The sequence below is a fragment of the Oryx dammah genome, unplaced genomic scaffold (genome assembly GCF_014754425.2).
Source record: "Oryx dammah isolate SB20612 unplaced genomic scaffold, SCBI_Odam_1.1 HiC_scaffold_14, whole genome shotgun sequence".
Taxonomy (NCBI): domain Eukaryota; kingdom Metazoa; phylum Chordata; class Mammalia; order Artiodactyla; family Bovidae; genus Oryx; species Oryx dammah.
Genome location: NW_024070198.1, coordinates 38,163,380 through 38,189,366, shown reverse-complemented (window position 1 = coordinate 38,189,366; position 25,987 = coordinate 38,163,380). Strand labels below are relative to the sequence as shown.

Here is a 25,987-nt window from a genome sequence, read left to right as displayed (position 1 = left end):
GTCCCCATAGTAGACTTAGGCCCTGAATTGTTACAAACTGTTGTCTCCATTGTAAAGGAAACTGAAAATGTTAGTCGCTCAGTCATGTCTGACTCTGCAATCCCATGGACTATAGCCCACCAGGCTCCTCTGTCCATGGGATTCTCCAGGCAAGAATACTGGAGTGAGTTGCCATTCCCTCCTCCAGGGGATCTTCCTGACCCAGGGATTGAACCCCGGTCTCCCATATTGCAGGCAAATTCTTTACTGTCTGAGCCACCAGGGGAGCCCAAAGGAAACAGCCTGGGAGAATTGGGTCAACTGATGAGCCATGGCAAGGCTAGTTTTTTAGGTGAGTGCTTGCCTTCCCTGAAGGCTTCCCCAGTAGTTCAGTGGTAAAGAATCTGCCTGCCAAGCAGGAGACCCAAATTCAGTCCCTGGGTCGGAAAGATCCCCTGGAGAAGGAAATGACAACCCACTGCAGTATTTTTACCAGGGAAATCTCATGGACAGAAGAGCCTGGGGGGTTACAGTCCGTTGGGGTTGCAACGACTCAGGCACGACTTAGCAATTAAACAACAATCAACTGCCTTCCCTACTCAAAGGCCTGAAATGTGTCTTTTTCATCTTTTGACTCCATTCTCTGTAGAACCTAGTAAGTACCTTAGACATAGTATTTGGCAATATTTGCTGACTCAGAGCACATGCCAAGACACAGCCCAACCTAGGCCTCTGGGGTGCTAGTTATTCTGCACTAGTTAACTCTCAAAATGTCTTCATCATTGCCTGATCAGAGATTAAAAGGGAAACGTAAGGGAGTCTGGCCTCCCGGTCTGAGAGGTCAATCTAAAAAGCCAGTCAGTCCCTGGAATGATTTCACTTTCTGCCTATACCTCCATCTTCAAATCCAGCTGTCTCCAGCAATCTGCCCAGGAGTTAAGGCAATCACACAATTTTAAGGAAGAAAGACTAAGCAGACCAATTTCAATGCACCTTACAGACTTGAATAAAATACAAGCTATTTACCCCCCCACCAAATGGGCATTTTTTTTGTTTGATTCAGTGCCAAGCAATCAATAGATTTACATGATGGAAAAAATGCTCAAATTGGTAAGGAAATTACACAGTGAAAGCATAAAAATTAATTCTGAGAGGAAGAAGGAAAAACAGACTTTCCTAGTAATCTGTTTAAAAGCCAATGATTTTCTGTTAGTATGGATGAGGAAAGAATCCAAGCCGTCACTGATGGTCTTTTTATGATTAGCATCTATCAGGCAGGTCATTTGTTTGAGCATGGTAGCCTACCCTGGAAATTGGGATAAAATCTTGACAACAAAGGTAGAATTGCTTTTTAAAGAGAAAAAGGTGAGCTGAATTAAATTCAGTGTTAGGAGCCTTTAAAGCCGGATGACTCATGGATGAGAGGGCTCCAGCAATTTCGACCTTAATGCTGCAATAACATAAACTTTCTCTGACTCCAAAGACTCTGAGCCTAATTATCTCTGAGACCTTGATATACGCTTTGACTGTCCTCAGGCCACTGTGGATAGGTGAAAATTTAATTGACCCAATAAAAAGGAGGGCATTCTTGCTCCCTTACTAAAAGTCTCAGCTAGTCGGTTATACGCTAAAGGGAATCTAACAAATACTTGGAGTTTAAAAAAAATAATGTTTGCACAGATTGTTTTTTTGGACAAATATGTAAAATAGAATATAGTCTATAATTTGGAACAGCTTAATTTCCTCCAGAGGAGAAAAGGCGTGGGTTCCCTGCCATTGATATGAGCTTGCACGGGAACCCGGCAGGTTGGAGCACTCGTTCCACTTCTCTGTCATTCCTCTCCTCTATGGAGAGAGGATGCCATCTAGCACGAACTCTGGAGAGCTGCAGCTAGCCCCCAAATGGCTAAAGGAAGCCTCAGGTTCCACATTTGTGAGCTAAAATGAGCCCATGAGTGTGGTAGGCGACTCAGTACGACACAAACCATCCTCACCTGCGACAAAGGGGATTCTGCTCTTGACATGGGCGTCGGGTTAGAGAATGTTTCAGTGACTTATATCTCAAGCTCCACAACTCTCCTGTGTGCCGGGATCCAGCTAGGATTCCAGAGAATCCCCACCCCTCCAGGCTGAATCTGGCCTCTCTGTGATTCAGGGAAGAGAAGGAAAGATTGTTATTGCTCCATCGCTAACTTGTGTCTAACTTTGCAACCCCATGGACTCAGCACGCCAGGATTCCCTATCCTTCACCATCTCCCAGAGCTTGCTCAAACTCATGTCCTTGAGTTGGTGATGCCATCCAACTATCTCATCCTCTGTCATCCCCTTCTCCTTTTGCCTTCAGTCTTTCCCAGCATCAGGGTCTTTTCCAATGAGTTGGCTCTTTGCATCAGGTGGTCAAAGTATTGGAGCTTCAGCATCAGTATGAACCCTTTCAATGAGTATTCAGGACTGATTTCCTTTAGGATTGACCTAGTTTGATCTCCTTGCAGTCCAAGCGACTCTCAAGAGTCTTCTCCAACACCACAGTTCAAAAGCGTCAATTCTTCAGTGCTCAGCTTTCTTAATGGTCCAACTCTCACATCTCTATATGACTACTGGAAAAACCATAGTTTTGACCCAATAGACCTTTGTCGGCAAAGTAATGTCTCTGCTTTTTCATACACTGTCTAGGTTGGTCATAGCTTGTCTTCCAAGGAGCAAGCGTCTTTTAATTTCATGGCTGCAGTCACCATCTGTAGTGATTTTGGAGCCCAAGAAAATAAAGTCTCCCAGTGATTCCATTGTTTCTCCATCTATTTGCCATGAAGTGATGGGAGCAGATTCCATCATCCTAGTTTTTACAATGGAATATTATTCAGCCACAAAAAGGGATGAAATATTGATACGTGTGACAAAGTAGATGAACCTTGAAAACATTTTACTAAGTGAAAGAAGCCAGATGTAAAAGGATAAATATTGTATGATTCCATTTATATGAAATATCCAGAATTCAAAAAGACAGAAACATGGATTGGTTATTAGGAGCTGGGATACAGTGACAGGGGAAGAACTGCTTACTGGGTCTGGGGGTTTATTTTGGGGTGATAAAAATGTTTTGGAATTAGATAAAGGTGGCAGTTCCCCAACATTGTGAATGTTCTAAATGTCACTGACCTATTTCCTTTAAAATGGTCAATTTTATGTTGTGTTAGTTTTATCTCAATAAAAAGTTTAAATCCAAGTAATAGTTGGAGAATACATAGGTTGGATTAAGTGATTAATAATATTAATATGCTGGACTTCCTTGGAGGTACAGTGGTTGAGAATCTGCCTCCCAGTGCCTTGGACACAGGTTCGATCTCTGGCCTGAGAAGATTCCACATGCCTCGGGCAACAAAAGCCTATAAGCCACACAGCTACTGAATGTCGTGTGCCTAGAGCCTGTGCTCTGCAACCAGAGAAGCCACTGCAATTAGAAGTCTGTTCAGCACCACACCGAACAGTAGCCCCCAAGCAACTGCAACTGGAGAAAGCCCACGCGCAGCAACGAAGACCCAGAGCAAACAAAAATAATTAATTACAAAATAATGCTAATATTATTAATATGCAAAGGAAATTAAAGAGATATTAAAGGCCAGAGAAATGAAAGATGCATAACCAGAAAATTGCAGGACTGGGTCCCAAGACCAGTCTCTGATTCTTTATGCCGCACTGTTTCCATTCTACTTACTACATGATCTTCCAGAACGAGAGGAAAGGCGTAGCATTTTTACCAAGTGCAGCAATCCTGCAGGAAAGAGAGAATGTTGGCAGGAAGCCTAGAGTCCAGAGAATAGATAAATGGACAAAGGGAGCGGCAGAGGAGAGGAGGAAGCGATTGAGAAATGGAAGACTGTCTGGAACATGCTTGCTGAACAAAATCAGGAGAAGGGGCGGGAGGGATGCAGGCAGGCTGGTTTGCATGGGGCTAGGGAGGGACTCCACTGAAGGAAAGAGGCCTTGAGCCACGATAAGCACTCCCCAGTTAGGAAACTGCGGGTTAGGACCTCTGCCACCTGCTAATCTGCAGGAGCTGATCCACCACTCCCCCCAGCCCCCAGCACCCTTCTCATCCTTTCTCCCCTCTGAGATGTCAGTTTCCCACTTGGGAAGGACCAGAGACAAGACAAAAACAGGAAAGATCTTTATTTTCAACACAATCTGTGGTCCCACTTCTACTCAACCTCTGCCCACTGTGGCCTCCAGGATCTCCCACCCCTGGGAAAATTAGAAGCAGCTTCTCCTTGCACAAGACTTAGGGCCCCTCCCATAAGTGGCCTTAACAGAGGGGGGAGCTGGAGCCCATAAGAATGCTTTGAAAATGGTGAGGTTGAATGGAATCCTTCCATGCTCCATGACGAGGCACCAGTATTTCTGAACCATTGATGACTAAAGGGAGTCACAGAAGACTTAGGCAAACAGTACTTTGTTGTGGTTGTGGTAGGGGTGGAGGAAAAATTCATCTGAAAGGAAAGAAGGGAAAACACTTTCAGGGCTTTTAGTTACTTGAGAATCAAGCCACTACCCACTCTGGAATGGGAATAAAGACGAATTGAGCTGGGCTGCACATTCTCTAAAAACATGTCTTCTTCCGGGGAGGCTGATCACAGGATGCGTTCTGGGAGAAGCCAAGGTGGGGGTGGCGGAGGGCTGGGATGGGAAAAAGAGGTGAGATCAAGGGTGTTCCCTGTGATATTTTCCCAAGGGAGCAGATCCCTGCAACGTGGGGAAAGAGGGCTATTGCAAAGGAGAAAAGTGGTCTCTCAGGGGAGCCTAAAGAGCTGGGAAGGTGACAGCATTAAAGGATAGCGTCCACCCTGCTTTATGTTTGTCTTGTTTGCATTATAATCCCCAGCTGTGATCCCCAAGCCTTCTATTTAAAATGATCACTCATCTCTGCTGGCATCCAGGAATTGAGAGAAAGACATGTGACCATCCTGGGATCCAGAAATGTAAACAAGAAGACAAGCAGCCCAGAAAAGCCTCTGGGCAAGAGGGGAGCTGAGAAGCCCAGAGCAGTGCTGATGCCTGAGGTGAAGGGCATACCTAGGATCGATATGTATGTGCTCAGTCGCTCAGTCGTGTCCGATTCTTTGCGACCCCGTGGACTGCAGCCCTCCAGGCTCCTCTGTCCATGGGATTCTCCAGGCAAGGATACTGATGTGGGTTGCCATACCCTCCTCCAGAGGATCTTCCCAACCCAGGGATCAAACCCAGGTCTCCTGCCTTGCAGGTGGATTCTTTACCATCTGAGTCAGCAGGGAAGCCCAAGAGTACTACAGTGGGTAGCCTATCCCTTCTCCAGGGGACCTTCCCAACCCAGGAATCAAACTGGGTCTCCTGCATTGCAGGTGTATTCTTTACCAGCTGAGCTACCTGGGAAGCCCCAGGATCAACATGGACAAGATGTAAACATGCTTTTGGGAATCCCAAGAGGTTCTGGGAATGGGGACTGGTAAAAGGCTGGACCACTTTCTAATCTAGGCTAGGAGGGATTCTGGCTGTTGGACTTTGGGATGCTAATTTTAATGACATTTTTAGTAGCCCAACATGCCAGAGAAGAACCTAACAGTCACACAAGGTGTCATCATTACCATTTGTTCCTTCCTTCCTTTGACATTTACGGGGTGATTGTTAAGTAGGAAGCATAGTTAGGTACCATGGGATGAGTAAGACCACAAAGATGGGTAAGACACATAGGTTCTACCTTTTAACGGTTTTAGTGTTTGGGACAACCAGTCACATGTAAGCAACTGGAGTGGAAGATAGATCAACAGGAGACGTACGGAGGGCGGAAAGAAGCCTACTTTAAACGGCCTGGATTCAATGTCAGCAAAATCTCCTAGAAACCACTTGCACTCATTGTGGAAGGAGTGTAAACTGGCACAACCCCTCTGGAAGGCAATTTGGCAATACATAACAAAAATTACTAAAGCACACACAGCCCTTAGTCATAGCAGTTACAATTCCAGAAATATACCCTAAAGAAATAGGTAAGAATATGTGCAAACGTTCGGCTACAAAGATGTGTCAATATCATATTGATTATAAAAAAATTTTGGAACAACCCAAATCTTCAATAATATCAGGTTGGTTAAGTAAATTATGGAACAACATTCCAGTGGTATTCCTGTCAAAAATATTTAACCTGAATTGAATGGTGAGGAAATATCAGACAAGCAAGTGGAGGAACATTCCACAAAAGAGCCAGCTGGTGTCCCTTAAAACTGTGAAGGTCAAAGGAAGATAAAGAAAGACTGAAGGAGACTAAAAGACAACTAAATGCGATGTGTAATTTTTGGATTGGGTCACTGGGGACAGTTGATGACATTTGAATATGGCAGTGGATTTGATAATAGTGATCAATGTTAACACTCCTGATTTTGATCGTTGTATTGAATATTATGTTTATTATATATGAATGTACTTGTTTTTAGAAAATACACCCTCAAGTATTGACGGAGTTTTAAAAAATGAATTAGCTAGTTATGCAAACTGCAAACCAGGAGAGCCATCAGAAATTCAGAAATGAAACATGACTCAAATAACAGTTCAAGGCAAAAGTGCAAGATCTGTGATAAAACACAGAGGATTGATCACCAAGAGAATTATGTTGATGATAACTTTCAAAGGCATTTAGGAGAAGGAGATATCAGCTGGGGTAGGGGGATGGGTAATCAGAAATGGCTGCACACTGTGAGTTTTTAGCTAGATCTTCAACCAGGTTCATCTACATTTGCTAGGGGTCTGCCATGTGCCAGGCACAGTGCTTCAGGCTGGGCATGTAACAGTGAGCAAGATGGGCATGGACCTTTCCCTGGTGGAGCTTTTACCTTGGGAAGAAACCCAGCAAATAATTAGTAAACAAAGTAATTGTAATTTCCAATCAAAGTAAACAAGGGCCAAGATAGAGAATAACAGACTGGGCCATTAGGAAAGTCCTTTTGGTGAAGATGACAGCGAAGCCATGTCCTAAATGAGGAGGAGGGACTTCCCTGGCAGGCCAGTAAAGAATCTGTGCTTCCTATGCAGGGGGCATGGGTTGGATCCCAGGTCGCGGAACTAACATCCCACATGCTGTATAGTGTGGCCCAAATTTTTTTTAAAGGGAGGAGGAGGTAGCCAGACATGTTGCTTATTGTTCAGTCACTAAGTCGCGTCTGACTCTTTGCGACCCCAAGGACTGCAGCACTCCAGGCTTCCCTGTCCTTCACCATCTCTTGGAGCCCACCCAAACCCATGTCAATCGAGTCAGTGATGCCATCCAACCATCTCACCCTCTGTCATCCCCTTGTCCTCCCGCCTTCTATCTTTCCCATCATCAGGATCTTTTCCAATGAGTTAGCTCTTCACATCAGGTGGCCAAAGTATTGAAGCTTCAGCTTCAACATCAGTCCTTCCAATGAATATTCAGGACTGATTCCTTTAGGATGGACTGGTTTGATCTCCTTGCAGTCCAAGGGACTCTCAACAGTCTTCTCCAGCACCACAGTTAGAAAGCATCAATTGTTGGTGCTCAGCCATCTTTATGATTCAACTCTCACATCCATACATGACTACTGGAAAAACCATAGTTTGACTCTACAGGCCTTTGTCAGCAAAGTGAGATCTCTGCTTTTTAATATGCTATATAGGTTTGTCATAGTTCTCCTTCCAAGGAACAAGCGTCTTTTAATTTCAGCTGCAGAGCTTATTTTCTTGGGCTCCAAAATCACTGCAGATGGTGATTGCAGCCAGACATGAGTGGAGAGAATTCCAGTCAAAGAGCACAGCAGGTGCCAAGGTGTGGACTGGGTGTTGGGGAAGCAGGAATAAATCAGTATGGCTGGAGCAGGAATGGGGTGGGTGGGCCCAAAATGAGTGGTCTGGAAGAAGGCAGGGGCACAGACTGTGTAGGACCCTGTATGAATTGGGGTTTTACCCTAATAAAAAACAGGAAGCCATTGAAGAGTTTTATGTAGGAGATGAAATGACCTGGTCGGTGTTTGCTGCTGAGGATGCATCGGAGGGAGGCAGTGAAAGCAGAGGGACAGGTTAGGAAGCTTCTGGACCCATCATGGGAGGCAGGGAGGAAAGGAGGCAGATGGGGTGATGGGATGGGCCTCATGTGTGGACTTTCGCAACATCTCTGAATAAAGTTCGTTGCAGAGAGGCTGACAGAACTGAGAAAGATGGCATTCATCCTCTACCTTTCTCTCTTTCTTAAATTGTATTATTCTAGAATTACACCGTATTCTCATTCATTTATTTATTTTCGGCGGCACTGGGTCTTCATTGCTGCTCATGGGCTGCTTCTAGTTGCAGCGCTTCGGCTGCCCACTGCAACAGCTTCTCTGGTTTCCAAGCATGGGTTCTAGAGTGTGGGCTCATAGCTGTAGCACGCTGGCTTCGTTGCCCCGAGGCCTGTGGAATCTCCCCGGAGCAGGGATCGAACCGGTGTGCCCCTGCGTTGGCAGGCAGATTCTTAACCACTGGACCACCAGAGAAGTTCCATCCTCCACCTTTCAACTTGGTTCCCAACACCAGCTCTCCCAGTATGGAATAAATTATGACTAAATATTTATGCCTAAATCCTGCAGTCAGCCTGTGGATAGCACTTTGTATTACCATTTTTGTAGAGGCATGTTTAAGCTTGGGTTCTCCTAGACGTTGAGCCTAGGATTCAATGCAAGGAGCTCGTTTGGGAGGTACCAGAAGTGCAGGTGAGGCACGGGGAGCTCAGACAGGAAAGCAGCTGGTAAAAATGTGTTAAGTAACCTCCATAGGTAACTGCAACCTAATCCCTCTGGAAACTCCAGGAAACATACCTCAGGTTATCTACCCAGGAGCAGGGGAGCTGTGGTATTTTGACACCAGCTCTTCCCATCTGGCCACTGCGAAAGCTGCCGTGGTGGTGGTGGTTTAGCCGCTCAGTTGTGTCCAACTCTTGCAACCCCATGGACTGTAGCCTGCCAGGCTCCTCTGTCCATGGGATTTCCCAAACAAGAACAGGGTTAATTCTCTTAGATTTGTCTTTCCGCAGGGGTGGGTGGTCCAGCTCTCCCAGTTCTGAAAGCCCTTAACACAGAGATGCAGCTAAGGGCAGTTAGGAATCTCGGGGGTCCAAAGAAGTAGCAGGGTCTGAGGGACACAGAGACTTGTGCTACAGCTGCATGGACTTTGTGTTGTGCTTTCTTTCCCTTTTAAAACAGACCTCGGGACTTCCCTGGGGGCCCAGTGGTAAGAGCTCATCTTCCAATCCATGCGGTTTGGTTTCAATCCCTAATCAGGGAGCTAACATCCCCCAAGGCCTCCAGACCGAAAAAACAAAAGGTAAGACAGAAAACCAAAATGTAAGACAGAAGCAATATTGTAACAAATTCAATAAAGACTTTTAAAATGGTCCACATAAAAAAAAAAACCAACAACCTCACATCATGGAAGTGACCTAAGCCTTTTTGACCACCAAGAGGCCCTAAGAAGCTATGAAAATTCCAGGGGGAAAATGATGTTGGCCTGGACTGAGGTGGACAGTGGACAAGGAAGACATCCATCCTTTGGGTGCTGGTTGGCTGCGGTGGCAGCGAGGAGGTAGTGAGGAATAGGTTTGCGGAGAGAAAGCAAGTGTTTGGTCTTGTGTTTGTTGAGTTTGGGCTGAGTAAGAGATATCCGAGCGGAGATGTTGGCAGGCTGGCTGGGAGACACCACTCTAAAAAGGGGGTAGATGGTCTAGAGTTAGGAGGAGGATTTTTAGGGCAGTGGAGTATTATGTGTGATACTGTAATGATGGATATACATCAGCACACATTTGTCCAGACCCATAGGATGTACAACAGCAGAGTGAACCCTAATGCAAACTCAGGGTGATCATGACATTATCAGTGTAGGTTCATGGATTGTAGCAAATACACCACCTTGGCGGATGGTTGAGGAGGCTGTGCAGGCGAGGAGCCAGAGAGTACCTGGGAAATCTCTGGGCTTTCACTCAATTTTGCTCTGAAACTGCTCTAAAAAATACAGTCTATTGAGAACCTCCCTAGTGGTCCAGTGGTTAAGACCCCCATGCTTCCCATGCAGGGGGCATCAGTTGGATCCCATGTGCCCTGCAGTGCATTCAAAAAAAATTTTATATATATATATATATATATACACACACACACACACACACATATATATATATGTACAGTCTATTGAAAAAGGAGGCAGGGGTGGGAATAGATGCATACACGCATGCTGAGTCGTGTCTGACTCTTTGCAGCTCCAAGGACTGTTGCCCGCCAGGCTCCTCTGTCCATGAAACTTTCTAGGCAAGAATACTGGAGTGGGCTGCTGCTTCCTACGCCAGGGGATCTTCCTGACCCAGGGATCGAAAAAAAAAAACAAAAAAACAAAACTGTGTTTCTTGAGTCTCCTGCACTGGCAGGCAGATTCTATACTACTCCTCCAGGGAACAGTTGGGGGATAGGCAATAAAGATAGCAAAGGAAAGACTCAGGAAAGGCTCAGAAGGAAGGCGAGGTGTGCTGGGGGCAGAATGGGAAGTCTCAGACTCAGGAAGGTGAAATAATCTGTGGGGTTCTGAACAGAGGACAGGTTGACTTCATCTGCTACTCGCTGCGTGGAGCAGCCTGAGGTCAGGCAGTGGGAATTCAGGGATGAGGTTTTCCGGAGAGGCCTTTGCCAGGAGACGTGGCTCAGCATTGAGGGTGCATCTTCCTCAGAACCCAGAAGACAGCTGAATCTGGGGCCCTCATCAATAGGAAAAAAGGGGGAAGACGAATGCTTTTAGCCATGGAAAGAGGAAGAACTCAGTAAAACCCAGAGTAATGTCTGCCATCTCTAATTGTAGCCCCGGTTACCAGAATATTAACTTGTGGTTCCAGGGAGGTATTTTCCTAATCATCATAAAAAAGTGGCATATATCTTTTCATTTGTCTTTCCCTCGTCTAGGTCCAAAAATTCTTCCCCCAAACTCAAAAAGGAGAATTTCAGTTATTTTCTACTCTTTTGGTAATGAAGACAAGTTCAGTTTGTCTTTTTCCTTTAGGGGAACAATCTATGTCCTTGTTGTGACAGCTAGAGAAAACTGAATAAAGAGATTTTTTTTACCCCAGAATGAATGTGGAAAGAACGTTTTGGCCACTATGTCAGCCACTGCTTATTCATTAGTTCGATGAACTTTTTCTGAGCATTTATGAGCCAGGTACTAGCCTAAGCACGGTGGCCACAGAGCTGAGTAAGATTCGAACTCTACTCTCACGAAGTTCACAGTATGGTTAAGATCTATACAAGACTGTATATGTGTGTGTGTTTTCAGTTGCTCAGTTGTGTCGGACCGTTTGGGGCCCCATGGACTGTAGCCCACCCAGCTCCTCTGTCCATGGGATTTCTCATGCAAGAATACTACAGTGGGTTACTACTTCCTACTCCAGGGGATCTTCCTGATCCAGGGATTGAACTTGTGTCTCCTGTGTCTCCTGTATTGCGGGTAAATTCTTTACCTGCTGAGCCATCAGGGAAGCCCCAGACTATTGGGAATCCCAGCATGATGTATCGAGTGAGAATGAGAAAAGATTTCTAGGTACCTTCGAGGTTTTTCTAACAACCCATGGGGGAGGTAGTCAGAGAAGGGTTGGCAGAACAGTACTCAAATATCAATTCCAACTAAGGTTATCTTTTCTTGGAATGAACAAATGGAGGACTCTGCTTATCCTCCCAGAGGACGTCTTTGGCTCTAGCCAGAGATTAGCTGAAGGACACTCACTTTGCAATTTCTGAACAGCATATTGAAAGGCTCTAGTGGGAAATTCCTTCTGGGCCTCTGGGCTGGAGATTCTAGGGTACTTCATTCTTTTCAAGAGCAGGGAGATAAACTTTAGACAAAGATCAGCAGACCAATGTGTCCAGTGAGGAGTTCTCCATTCTCATTGTTCCCCAGTCAATGAATCCTTGTGTGACTGGAGGCAAGCTGCTGAACCACAGGCAACTGCTTCAGCTTTCTATTTGGAAAAGAAGTGATAAGCAGTGAAAAGTCTTCAGAAGCCGAAAGACCTGGGAATTGGGCATCTATGTTGACCATGTAGGGGTTCCCAGGTGGCACTCGTGGTAAAGAACCCTCCTGCCAATGTAGGAGACATGAGAGTGGGGTTTGATCCCTGGGTCAGAAGATCCCCTGGAGGAGGGCATGGCAGCCCACTCCAGTATTCTTGTCTGGAGAATCCCATGGACAGAGGAGTCTGGCAGGCTACAGTCCATAGAGTTGCAAAGAATCGGACACGACTGAAGTGACTTAGCACGCACGCACGTTGAACCTGTAAGCAGATAGGGTAGGGGTTCCCTGGAGAAAGAGAACCAGACATGACTTTCTTGATGTAAGAAAAGCCATTTTTGGCCTAAGCTATTTTTGTGATCTAAGGCTGGCCACAGTGCTGTCCTTGAACAGGTCTTAGTAATTTATGATCTAAAGGGAACAAAAGAATGCAGAAGCAAATGACTTTATCAGGCAATAGAAGTAACTATAGCAAGGATACTTCAGTTATAAACACATTCAGGTCTGTTTCAATGATAAAGATTGGCCTGAAGTGTTCAACCACCAGATCAACTGGAACCTAAGCGATGAATGATATTGACCTTTTCTGACCCTCGTAACTTCAATCTCCCACCCAAGCCCCTTCATGCATATCCACATACCCTTAGCTTGAAACTTCCCTAATTTTGCTATTTAAGGAGACAATGCTTTGGAAAATATCTCCTTACTTAGGACTTCCCCAGTGGTCCAGTGGCTAAGACTCTGCACTCCCAATGCAGGGGAACCAGGTTCGATCCTTGGTCAGGGAACTAGATAGATCCCACATGCCATAACTAAGAGTTTGAATGTCTCAATGAATATGGAAGATACTGTGTGCCACAACTAAGACACGGCACAGACAAGGAAATATTTTTTAAAAAGTCTTACTTGTTGCAAGTAATAAATCCTTCCCTTTCCTGATCTTTGCCTAGGTTGTGTCATTTGGTTCCACACCCACCAACCCAGTTTGGAAAATACCACTTGGGATCTACATTTTATCACACTTACTTGATTATTATCTTTGATGAACATGCTTCAAAGTACCATGCTCACCACTGAGCACTTGGCTTTACTAATCAGCAGAAAATATATGCTAAATTTGTCTTAATTCTCCCAGTTTTGGCAAGAGAAGCCAAAATGGAAGCCCACGCATCATCCCAAAGATTTTTCAGGACAACAAAACCTGGATGTGTCTGACCCACTTGGCTTATTGGTGGTGGTGGTTTAGTTGCTAAGACGTGTCCGACTCTTGCAATCCCATGGTCTGCAGCCTGCCAGACTCCTCTGTCGATGGGATTCTCCAGACAAGAAGACTGGAGTAGGTTGCCATTTCCTTCTTCAGCTTGGCTTACTAACAGAAAACCTGCATTAATGATTTTTTAAGGACATTTATTATTTATTTGACTGCACCAAGTCTTAGTTGCAGCATGCAAACTCTTAGTTGAGTCAAGTAGGCTCTAGTTCCCTTACCCCAGATGGAACCCCCAGCCCCTGCACTGGGAGCACCAAGTCTCAGCCACTTAGAAGTCCCTGAAATTGCATTCATGATTAATTCCATTCAAAAGCAGAGACATTAGTTTGCCAACAAAGGTCCGTCTAGTCAAGGCTATGGTTTTTCCAGTAGTCATGTATGGATATGAGAGTTGGACTATGAAGAAAGCTGAGTGCCGAAGAACTGATGCTTTTGAACTGTGGTGTTGGAGAAGACTCTTGAGAGTCCCTTGGACTTCAAAGAGATCCAACCAGTCCATCCTAAAGGAGATCAGTCCTGGGTGTTCATTGGAAGTACCGATGCTAAAGCTGAAACTCTAGTACTTTGGCCACCTCATGCGAAGAGTTGACTCATTGGAAAAGACTCTGATTGCTGGGAGGGATTGAGGGCAGGAGAAGGGGACGACAGAGGATGAGATGGCTGGATGGCATCACTGACTCCATGGACGTGAGTTTGAGTGAACTCCGGGAGTTGGGGATGGACAGGGAGGCCTGGCGTGCTGCAATTCATAGGGTTGCAAAGAGTTGGACAGGACTGAGCAACTGAACTGACTGAACTGAACTAGAAGCCAGAAGTCTCTACCTCCAGCCAAAATAGGAAAGGGAGCCTTTTACACTAACAGTAATCCACAGGTTCACAGTTCAATCAGTTCAGTCGCTCAGTCGTGTCCGACTCTTTGCGACGCTATGAATTGCAGCACGCCAGGCCTCCCTGTCCATCACCAACTCCCGGAGTTCACTCAAACTCATGTCCACTGAATCGATGATGCCATCTACAACCATCTCATCCTCTGTCGTCCCCTTCTCCTGTCTTCAATCTTTGCCAGCATCGGGGTCTTTTCAAATGAGTCAGTTCTTAAATCAGTAGCAAATATGGAAATATCTATCTTCCCACCCTGGATTGGATCTTTTTAGGCTGGGGCGACAAACAGAGACAAAGTATCGTTTTCCCAAGCATGAAGCTACTTAGGAGTTTTAACAGGACTTAATCCTCTGGGTGGGATAGAGGGACCCCACAACCGAGAAGTGTATCAGGCGGAGGGCCCCTAAACCGGCCAGAAGGTCGTAGCTCTTCCACGCCCCGTCTCCGGCGCGGGCCTGCTCCTGCCCGCCGAGGCCACGCCCCTGGCCACGCCCCCGAAGGCCCCGCCTCCTCTACGTCTCTGTCTGCCCTGCGGGTCCCCTGCACACCGAAGATGGCGGCCGCGGCGGGAAGGTTGCTCCGGGCTTCGGTGAGTGGCTGCCTGCGGGGCACAGGCGCGGAGACCCTGCGGTGGCTCCGAGAACGTGCTTCCCAAGTGGGGTGCCGCTTCCCTTGGCCTGGGAGCCTTTCACCCTGCTTGGAGGATGTCAGAGGGTAATGGACCAGGGGCCGCCTCCTCTAAGGCAGGCTCCCCGCGCCTGCGCAGAGCCGCCCTTCGCCCACCCCACCCCCACCCCCGGCCTTGCGTTCCAGTTTCCAAATCCCTATTCTCTCGCAGTGGTGGGACCCCAGTCCACTCTCTGCCTAAGCACCTGGCTCTGGATGCAGGCGACCTGTCCCCTGGTCCCGGTTCTATAAATGACTTTATGACCTTGGGCCATTGCCTTCTTTTCCAAACCTCAGATAACTTCCTTACCTTAGCATGTAGACTGGCTACCCCAAGGGTTTCCGTGCGCATCCCCTTAAATGCTGGATGGACACCAACATGCCAAAGTAATCAAAGTCCTTGAGTGCCAACGGCTCTTGGCTGCTCGCCCTCCCCTTTCTCGTGGTGGGGTTCCACCCAGGCTCTTTGTTCTCGAGTCATGCTGGACCCTGAAATTGAGCAAACGTTTCCCTTGACCGCTGTCCAGACACCCAGAGGCTGAACTTTGCTCTGTTTGCTTCTCTGTGGGCCAGAACGGCCTTGTCTTTTCCAAGGGAAAACCTTGACATGGTAGAACATGCCCAGCATATCTGCTGGTAAAGAACTTAATACACAGAGCCTGGCCAGTCTCCTGGTCTGAGTGCTTGGGGTTCCTTTTAAAAGCATGGATTTTCATATTCTTGTAATTTCCCTCTACCTTTCAGTCTTTTGTTTCCCATTAATAAATATGTGTCGATTTGGCCAAAAAGTTCATTCAGGTTAAACCCAAATGAACTTTCTGGCCAACCCGGTAATTATATTTATATGTGTATATGGTATATACTTTTACAGTCAACCACTGGATCTCCAGGGAATTCCCTATATTTTTTTAAAAATAAAAATTACATTTTTGAAGTGTGCATCATGATATAAGTAATGAAATAAGTACTGTAGTCAAACTAATTAACATCTCTTCACATGGTTAGCCTTTGTGTGTGTGATGAGTGCATCTGTCTTCTCTGTTAGAATAATAATACTCTCTTATTTCCAACTTCAATACAGTATTATTAAGTATAGTCAACCTGCTTGTACATTAGCTCTCTAGACTTACTCATCCTCCGTAACTGCAACGTTGTACCCTTTGACCAGCATCTCCCTGTCTTCCCAGTCTCCTTTACAGTCTTAAAGGATAAGGAAGCAGAAGGGAGTTTCAAGAACGTGTAGACTCAATCCATGCTTTTGCAGTTTGGAGTTTTTGTTCATAGGAACAAGGCCAGCAGAGGCCACTACTGGCCTGATGCCCTTTCAGCAGGGTTTCAGCCGCCATTCTGGGAATACGTTCTGATATAAAGTGTTTTTCTTTTTAGCTCGTCCGACATGTGAGTGCCATTCCTTGGGGCATTTCTGCCTCTGCAGCCCTTAGGCCTGCTGCTTCTCGAAGACTGTGCTTGACAAATGCATTGTGGTGTGGTTCTGATCAAGCAAAATTCTCCTTTAGCACTGGTAAGTGTTGTTATGCTTTGGTTTGAACCAGATAATGGAAACATTTATCACCTCTGAACAGGAGCTCTGAACTATGGCCATATATTAGACTCATGTGGGGAGTTTTTACTGTCGTACCACTTTCTTAGTCCCACTCCAAACTAATTCAGTCAGTCTCTGGGGTGGGACCAGAACATCGTATGTTTTGTGCAGCCAAGGGTTGCGACTCACTGAGGCAAACTGTCACATTTCCTTGTTGACTCCAGAGGTTTTAATTCCCTGGGTCGAGGAACATGGAAGGAGGGTGGGGACAGTCAGAGGTCTCTGGGCCTGCTGTGTGTGAGCTCACTGGGGACGGACCGTGCAGCCACTCCAGAGGCTTTTGGATTCAGACCTGCATGGCCACGTTAGGCCAATCTGTTGGACTCCTCCATGATCTGAGTGGCACACAGCTGTTTCCTGAGATTTATACTCCGTTCTAAAATATGAGATTTGCTCGGCACAGCCTCAGATAATGCGTGGCATTTGAAGAGGCCTCCTCTAGGTTTGTCCCACCTTTTAAAAGACTATTTAACTTGTAATGGTTGCGGAGGATGGGGGTGAGGGATGTACTTTAGCAAAACCTTTGTTGGTGGAGTGTTCTAAAAAAGTTTACAGTTTCCTCGGCGCTTTAAGGAATCTCTGGTATCAGCTTGATGACACGAGTTTAACTTTCCTGGTCACTTGTCCCAAACCCCAGCTCCCAGTAGCTCCTCCTGTTTCTGAAGCCGGGCATCTTGACACCTGGCCTCCTTTGTCCTGCCTTCCCAGCCTGAAGCCTGGCCTCTGCAGTCCTGACACAGCTCTTGCATCCTTTCCTTTCTTTCTGTCCCCTCTGCCGTACATTGCCCGCCTCACCGCTCAATAGATAGGTGCAGTCACCTCCTAACATCAGGCTCTCCCTGCTCCTCTCACTCTCCCCTGCCCGACTAATCTTCCTAAGAACAGCCAACGCATCACCCAGCTCCGGCACAGAAGCCTCCAGTGATTCCTTTATCTCTCCTTTTAAGAACAGACTCATCCGTCTGATATGTAAGGGCCCTCTCAGCGTGGCCTTCCACCATCCTTGCTCTGTCCTCCATGCGTCTTCCTTCCATGCACACCTGTTCTCTACATCAAGCAAATTGCTACAGCCCATTCCCCACCTGCCCTGCTCCTTCCTTTGTGCCATCCGCCCTGGTCTTGGCAAAAATCCAGACCATGCTTAGAACCCACCTTCAGGCTCACTGGTCCTTAATTCAATGTTCATCTATCCCTACACTCTCCTGTCTTCTTTTATCTATTTATTTGCCTTTTGGGCGCACCTTACGGCACATGGGATCTTAGTTTCCTGACTAGGGAGCACACTGGTGTCCCTTGAAGCAGGAACTGAGTCTTAACCGCTGGACTCCCAGGGAATTCCCTCCTGTCTCTTTAGTTTCCATAACACTTTGAATTAGTGTACAATCTAGACCTATGGAAAGAGAAACAGTTTCGTAAGATGTACAATTAAACTGAACCTTTTAATTATACTACTGATTACTGGGAGAGGTTTGAGTAAAATCGGATAAGTAGTTGGTTTAACGAACGAATTATATGCATGTTTTTGGGGTATTTTTCAGGTTCCTCATACCATGCCCCCGCCGTCACCCAGCACGCACCCTATTTTAAGGGTACAGCTGTTGTCAGCGGAGAGTTCAAAGAAATTAGCCTTGATGACTTTAAGGGGAAATATTTGGTGCTCTTCTTCTATCCTTTGGATTTGTAAGTGTATTTTCTGTGATGCTGTAACATCATTCTGCGAGCAAGCGAAGATCGCTGCCTTCGCACTGACACTGCCTATCTTTACTCTTGTCAAGGGGAGGGTTATTGCTGACTCTATCACTGATGGCCTTGTTGATACAGCTTGCATCTGTAGTTAATTCACAAGAGATGAGTATAGGGGGTGGAGTGGCATTCCTTCTAATGGGTTTAATATGGGTTTTTTTTAAGATGTAGGTATGTGTGTATTGGCTGTAGTGGGACTTGGTTGCTGCACGTGGGCTTTCTTTAGTTGTGAGCGGGGGCTCCTCTCTTGCAGTGCTTGGGCTTCTCATTGGAGTGGTTTCTCTTGCGGCCTACGTGCTTCCGTAGTTGCAGAATAGCTGCGGCTCCTGGGTTCTAGAGCGCAGGCTCAATAGTTGCAGTATACAGGCTTAGCTGCTCTGTGGCATGTGGAATCTGGGATCAGGGATTGAACCGTGTCCCTTGTACTACAAAGAGACTCTTACCCACTGGACCACCAGAGAAGCCCTGTGGCTCTTGTTTAATGGCTCTGCAGCCCGGGAGCTGCATTTACTAAACCCGTGTGCTCTCGAGCCCACGTTCCACTCTGGAGTGGTGGTTCCTATAAGCCTGTCAGGGAGGAAGTTTCCACTGGTCTGGGGGAAATGAGAAAAGTAAGGATAATAAAATGAATTTTCTCATGAAGCTACTTATTTAAATAAAAATTTGTCTTTATTCTTGGAGTATGTCTGCCACCCTTATATTTTGATATGATTCTTAAAATAGAAAGTTGGTTAATTTTTTTTTTTTTTTAAACTGGAGTATCATTGTGACCAGGAGTCCAGTGAGGACGATTAACCCTTTTGCCTTTTTCTCCTTTAAGAAAATAGAACTACTCTTTAGACAACTGTTGTTCAGATTTTAAAAGTCTTCTAAAAAAAATTCTCTGATGAGAATTCCTGCCCTTTTTTCCTAGCACCTTTGTGTGTCCTACAGAAATTATTGCTTTCAGTGACAAAGCCAATGAATTTCATGATGTGAACTGTGAAGTTGTTGCAGTGTCGGTGGACTCCCACTTCAGCCACTTGGCCTGGATAAACACGCCGAGGAAGGTACACACATATCCACACCGCCTCTGCACTTGTGATCTTCAAAACTGCTGGATCCCATGAAAGACCAACCTAGAAGCTGTTAAAGCATGACTAGTCTGAGATAGGCTATCAGTCCTAACCTACTGGCAGATTCTGTTAAGCTCTATCCATGTCTCCTGTAACATTGCATGTATTTACTCCTCACTACACTTGTGTTTTCCAACCAATAACAGAGAACAAACTCAGCAGGACAGGGGAAACAGCTGGATTCCATTGTCTCCCCTCTCACCTGGACCCTGTAGATCCCTGGACCCTGTAGATCCCCGGACCCTGTAGGCAGGTGGGACAGTGGTTAAGTTCTCTGATTTTACTCTTCTGCATGATCAGTATTCTTGCCTCAAAACTTGCTTGGGGGAATCAATTTCTAGCTATGATGTTGGACTATCCAATATCAAATTAGTCAAAGTATTCTTTTTTATTATTATTATTCCATCTTTATGCTTCAGAAATGAATCTTCAACCAAAAGGATACTTTAAGAATTAGAAAAGTCTGTAGTATTCGGTGGGTTTAAATCCTGCCTCTGCCCTTTTCTAGCTGGGACCTGGAGCAAGTTACTCAACCTGTGTGTGCCTCAGTTTCATCATCTGTACAATGGTGATGAGGATAGTAGCTACTCCAGGTTGCTGGAGGAGGAAGTAAGGCAGTAGAGATCTTCTCCTCTTAGAAGTAGCACTCGGCCCACTGTGGGTGCTCAGTTCCTGCTGTCTGGCTGGTGTTGGTCAGTCGTCCTGTTCCCTGGCTGAGGAGGCTGTGGGAGCCACACTGTAACCACCAGCCTTATTTGTATTTTTATCAGAATGGTGGTTTGGGCCATATGAACATCGCACTCTTGTCAGATTTGACCAAACAGATTTCCCGAGACTATGGTGTGCTGTTAGAAGGTCCCGGCCTTGCACTACGGTAAGATCCGTTTCGTATGAACTTAAAATTGTTTTTTGTGTTTAGCATTATCGTACTTCATAGGTAATTTACAGAAGCCTGGGTAGGGAATTTTTAGAACCCCAAACCCTTAATTTGTCTTTTATTGTAATAAGCATCAGTGGATACCTCCTGCGAGGGTTGGCAGTCTTTCAGAAATGACTGTGATATGTGTGCCCCTTGCGTCTCCCTGGGCCTGTTTCTGAAGAAGGATATCTTACCCTTTTAAAAAATATATATTTGTTTATTTTATTTGGCTGCACCAGGTCTTAGTGGCAGCACATGGGATCTAGTTCCTTGACCAGGGATTGAACCAGGGCCCCCTGCATTGGGGAATGCAGAGTCTTAGCCCCTGGACCACCACAGAAGTCTCCAGTACCACATCTTATGGTCACACTGCTTCACTCTTCCTGACCACGTGGGAGCCACTCCTCGCAGTGAAGCCATCAGACTGCTTAGAGATCGGGGGGCAGGGAGCAGAGGGGGCCGGCAAGGGTGGGAGTCAGTTTCCTGGTATGGTTGGTATCTTGTACAAGCGCTGGAACTGGACCAGAGTTTGAATTTAAGCTCAGCTGCTCAATAGCTGTGTATGACTTTGAGCAAGATATTTAACCTCTTTGAGTCCTTTTCTCCCCATAATTAAAATGAGAATGTACCTCCTGGGTTGGTGGTGAGGATTGAGTAAGGTGAGGCAGCTACAGAGTTTGTGCCACAGGTCCTTGTAGCTATTGTGAGCCCTGTCCCAGACCTTCCGCCTTCCTGGGTGGGACGAGAACCTAGGCATCATGATGGCTGCTGATGAAGGAGGGACAGGACAGAACTTGACCACCAGGACACAAGTGAGGATCCCACTTTGAAGGGCCTCACAGTTTTGTTGGGGGCTGGCTTGAACCTGCCCACCCTTGTACCTGATCTTCCGCCTGCTGGGGGTACCCTGGAATTTTGGCTCTGGAAACCACCTGGGAACTTGGGCCTTTTGACTCCGAGGAAATTACTGCCTTCCTTTAATAAATGGAAGCCTAGCTCTGACAGCGTTGGCGAGGGAAGGAGAAGAGTCCTGGTGTTTTCCTCCCAGAATCCCCTGTAGAGTCTCACAAACCTTTTGGTTACCTCCCTACTGGTTTTACTATTAGGACTGACAAAGGGAGAGGAGTCGAGTCTGGCTTGTAAGATAAGCCCTTCTTTCTGGAGACTGTGCTGTGGGCCCATCTCCAGCCCAGCTCTCCGTTTCCGCATCTACGCGGTGGACTCCAGCTTGGCTGCACCCAGAAGGAACATGTGCCAGGGCCCCTTAGCCTCAGAGCCTAAGTCCAGGCCCAGGGAGGGAGAACCACCTTTTTATCTTCTGACTTTGTTTTTAACTTGCCTTTTTCCTGAGTGATCAATGTTTGGGATGCCACACCCTTTCAAAGATGGACTGTTAGAAACCTCTTGAGTTTTATGACCTCTGCATAAGTCAGAGTATCACCCTCACCTGTATAGAAGATAAGCACAGACCCATGGGCGGTGGGTTAGCTCATTACATTGCTGCTAAGTGACTATGATGGGCTTGGACAATCTGTGGATCAAAATAAGAACTGTAAGGGATTGAAACACATCAAATATATTTAAATCCAAGATTCGAAGAATTCCAGGAATCCAGTTCATTATTTTGAAAACTTAATAATGGAAGAGTACTAAGCTCTCATTCTGTCTTTCTTATATAAACTGTACCTCAGGGTAGCCAAAAATAAAAGTGATGGGATTGTTTTCCTTTAGATTTCTGCTTTGCCTAGACTTAAGGCCAGTAAATTTTCCCATGGGATTTTCTCCCCGATATTCAATTCACTCATATGTATTTACAGAATACAGATAAAATACGTCTCTGTCCCTTCTCAATCATTTATGGTTTCTTGCCAAGATTTGATACAGCTGCCCAAAGAATGCTTACTGCATCACTAACGAGAAGTCTTTGCTCTGTGTAGTTCAGTGACCTTCAGATACTGTGAGACATCCCGGTCAAATCTGTGAATGTGAACACACTGCCTGTTTTCCGTGGTGGCCTAGTCCAGTTCTATCTTTGTTAAAGCATCTGTCATCAATAAGAGATGATAAGCTTTCTGTACAAGGAAAACCTGATTTTTAAGCACATGATAGAGTTTAATAAATGCTCTATCAAGGAGAATTAAAGGCAGCATAGAAGTAGAGTCTTTCTAGCTCTAGTGATGTTGATATTCTGATGAGGATGAATCTTTACGCAGCGGTCTCTTCATAATTGACCCCAATGGAGTCATCAAGCATCTGAGCGTTAATGATCTCCCAGTGGGCCGAAGCGTGGAAGAGACCCTCCGCTTGGTGAAGGCGTTCCAGTTTGTGGAAACCCATGGAGAAGTCTGCCCGGCCAACTGGACACCCGAGTCTCCTACAGTAGGTTTCCTTCCCAAAAGCAATGGGAGCCCAGCCAAGAGGGTCCCAGGTCCTCACTGCCTCAAGGGCTGCTGGCCTGGAATATCCACGTTGGAGCAAGGGTGGAGGTGGTATGCAAATGCGTGAAGCTGCTGCAGGTGGGGGTGGGACCAGGCCCCAGGAATGCTGTTCATGTCAGTTTCATCCATGTATTTTAAAGGAAACAGACCAATCTTTTAAAAGTTAAAGAACTGTAGGTTAAAAATTGGGGTCCTTCGGCTCCCTTTTGAGATCATGAAGTCACTTACAGTGAAATGTTTTTGTATTTTCAGATCAAGCCCCATCCAACTGCTTCCAGAGAATATTTTGAGAAGGTAAATCAGTAGACCGTCCTGTGCACACCTGCAGCTTCCCACACCAGAAAAGAACCACAGTGGGAACTCACTTGTAGCTTTTCAAAGATTAGTATTTATAGCAGGCAAAAAAAAAAAAAACCCAGTGATGCTTATATTCATAAATAGTATTACTCTAAATGTTTTGTTTTTGTAACGTTGGCCAAGGCTTTTAAAATGTTTTCAGTTACTAACGTCATGAGTCCAAGGCAAGGTGTGGATGGATGGCTAGTTTCTACAGAGTGTGTATGTAGTTCAGCTGTTTCTTGGATCATGTCTTCAATGGGAAAAGGAAACAGATCTTTTTCCTCAGCCTTACTTGAACCTTTGTGTATACCAGAGTAGTACGATAGGTATTGAAAACTTCTGATCAAGGGTCCTGAAATTTTCCTCTTGAATTTCTTTGTATTAAACTGAATTTTCTTTAAAGAACATAGTTTTAAGTTGTTAGTATTAGTGGCCTAATTAAACACTTGGCAATGAATGTATGGTTGAAGGAAATGTGAATCATGTTTTTTTAAAAAAAACACAGTGGCAAAGTGACTTAACTGATATGCATGTTCCCCATTCCTGAGATTTATAGTTTATATAGTTATTTTGCTTACTTTGTTAGCTGACTTAGTGTCTGCATACATTTCTAATATTGATTGGGTATAATTAGAAAGGATATTTATTGAATCCAGGGATTGCAATATGAATTTGAATCATTCATGCATTTGAATTATTATAATTATTTTCTTTCTTGAAGTGTTCCATGTAAAAAATATAATAAAAAATAAACATATTTTAAAATACTTGGATTTTTAACACCATTAATTCTTGCTTCGGCTTACTTATATTGTGGGGCTCTCTAGTTTTCCTTCTCTGATTATATCAACAGACATTTATTGAGCATTTAATTCGCTGGCTACAAAGATGAATAAGATGCTGGCTCCACATCCAGGAACTGGACAAAAGAAATATGGAAGCATTTATTCATTTTAATGGTTTCCCTAGTGGCTCAGATGGTAAAGAATCTGCCTATAATGTGGGAGACCTAGGTTCAGTCCCTGGGTTGGAAAGATCCCCTAGAGAAGGGAATGACTACGCACTCCAGTATTCTTGCCTGGAGAATTCCATGGGCCGAGGAGCCTGGCAGGCTACAGTCAAATCCTGGGAATGCCTACTATATTCTAGGTACTATTTTGGAGGCAGAATGAACAAAAAAGACATAACTCTTCCTTTTTGCACTTACATTGTAGAGGGAATAAACAATAACATTACATAAAATGTCTGGAAGGACAATTAAGTGGAACAAGGGACTAGAGCAGAGACGTGCAGGTATTTTAATAGGGTTTCAAGGAATCAATCTCTCCAGGTCTGTTTTCTCATGCAAAATGAGGACTATAATTGCACCTACCTTAGGGTTTTGGTGTCAAATAAGATAAAACATGTAGGAGGTGAGGGAGTTGCAGAGGTAAAAAGGTTCTAGGCAAAGCGAATGACAGGTGCAAAGGCCCTGAGGCAAGAGTGGACTTGGGGTGGGTGAAGAAGGACCATGTGACCGGACCTGTGAAGGAGGAGAATGGTAATGGGGAGCCCAGAGTGCTTTATGGGCAAGCTAAGGACTTCGGATTCTATTCTGAGTTGGGAAATGGCAGAAATGTTTTGAGAAGAGTTACATCATCTTGTTCTTAGAGGATCACTCTGGCTCCTTTGTTAAGACTAGACCCCATAACAGTGCAGAGAGGAAAGCAGGTCAGCTGGGCTGGATTTGTGACATACTTGGAGTAGAGCCGGCAGGATAATACAGATGTGCTAAATACTTGGGTGCAATAGATGCTTTCCGGGGAACTCTGAGGAGGGGGACCCCTTACCTGCCTCTGGGCATCAAGAAAGTCTTCCTGGAGGAGGAGACGAAGTCTTGGAGATACGAAAAAGTGACCTGTGGGAGCTGAGAGGGCACACGGGCCTGAAGAAAACCATGAACTACTCTCATATTCCAGGAGGGGAAGTCAAAGGGAGGGCAAAGGCCAACTGGCTGCAAGTGGTCCAGACTGAGCACGTCCTATGGACCCAGCACTGTTAGGGCTTTCACATGTCTTATCTCACTGGACCGACAACAAAAACACAACGGATAAAATTATTGTCATCATTTTACAGATGAGAAAGTAGCCTTGAAGATACTGACTTGACCAGGGTCACACAACCAAGTATTCCATGGCACCAGGTCCCTAACCTAAGACTCCTAAGGAGCCCCCTGAACACCCTCAACATCCAGCCTTCCACAAACACACATAACCCTCACACACCCCAGTGCTGCGGAAGTGGATGGAGGCAGAAGGAAGGCACATTTTCCTCCACAAGTGTCTCTACCTGCCCTCTTGCCTGGAAAATCCCATGGACGGAGGAGACTGGTAGGCTACCGTCCATGGGGTCGCAAAGAGTCGGACACGACTGAGCGACTTCACGTCACTTTACCTGTTCTCAAGTTCAACAGAGGAAACTGGATTTGCCCCAGAGCAAGGGGAAAGCCCTTGGGCAGAGACACTGCCTGGGAGGCAGGGCTAGGGAACCTAGAAGGGCTCCGGGGCTTGGTTTAATGCTCTCAAGTTGACTTCTGAAAATTCGAAAAAGAGGTACCACTGGGCCGCACAAATTATGTAGTCCTACCCTACATCCCGTGCAATCAAAGAGATTTCCGAGGGTAAAAAAACCTGTGCTCGAGACGGTCAGACGCTGCAGGAGTGCAGGGTGAGGCTGTGGAAGGTGCCAAGCGCCCCTGATCGGATCTTCGCTGTAGGTCCCGTGATATGGGGGTTACATAGGTGCCCCGTCTAGGCCTGGAGGCGGCCAGCCTACCTGAAAGTAAGGAACAAGGTTGGGAAGACCTGACCTATGAGGGAGGTGGGCTCCAGGCAACAGCAGGGGTGCAGGAACCCAGGAGCGGGAACAGAGCGCACGCGGTACTGAGGGGCCGAGGGCGCGCGGGCCTGGGAGCCGGGAGCCGGGATAGGGGACGCGCGCGCGCCC

General features: G+C 45.9%; 1 protein-coding gene across 1 annotated transcript; it reads left to right on the top strand.

The window, feature by feature from the left end:
• The first annotated feature begins 14,684 nt into the window (after positions 1-14,684).
• PRDX3 (peroxiredoxin 3) lies at positions 14,685-23,767 on the top strand. Its single transcript, XM_040254848.1, has 7 exons — positions 14,685-14,768; positions 16,232-16,367; positions 17,987-18,128; positions 19,105-19,240; positions 20,077-20,180; positions 22,439-22,604; positions 22,916-23,767. The coding sequence occupies exons 1-7, from the start codon at positions 14,733-14,735 to the stop codon at positions 22,967-22,969; spliced, it is 774 nt and encodes a 257-aa protein (XP_040110782.1). The 5' UTR covers positions 14,685-14,732; the 3' UTR covers positions 22,970-23,767.
• The last annotated feature ends 2,220 nt before the right edge of the window (positions 23,768-25,987 follow it).

Excerpts from the sequence above, each read along its gene's own strand:
- PRDX3 (XM_040254848.1), top strand. The coding sequence starts at position 14,733 with ATGGCGGCCGCGGCGGGAAGGTTGCTCCGGGCTTCG. Across the intron at positions 16,368-17,986 it reads AAAATTCTCCTTTAGCACTG|GTTCCTCATACCATGCCCCC; the intron begins GTAAGTGTTGTT and ends GGTATTTTTCAG. Across the intron at positions 22,605-22,915 it reads GGACACCCGAGTCTCCTACA|ATCAAGCCCCATCCAACTGC; the intron begins GTAGGTTTCCTT and ends TTGTATTTTCAG.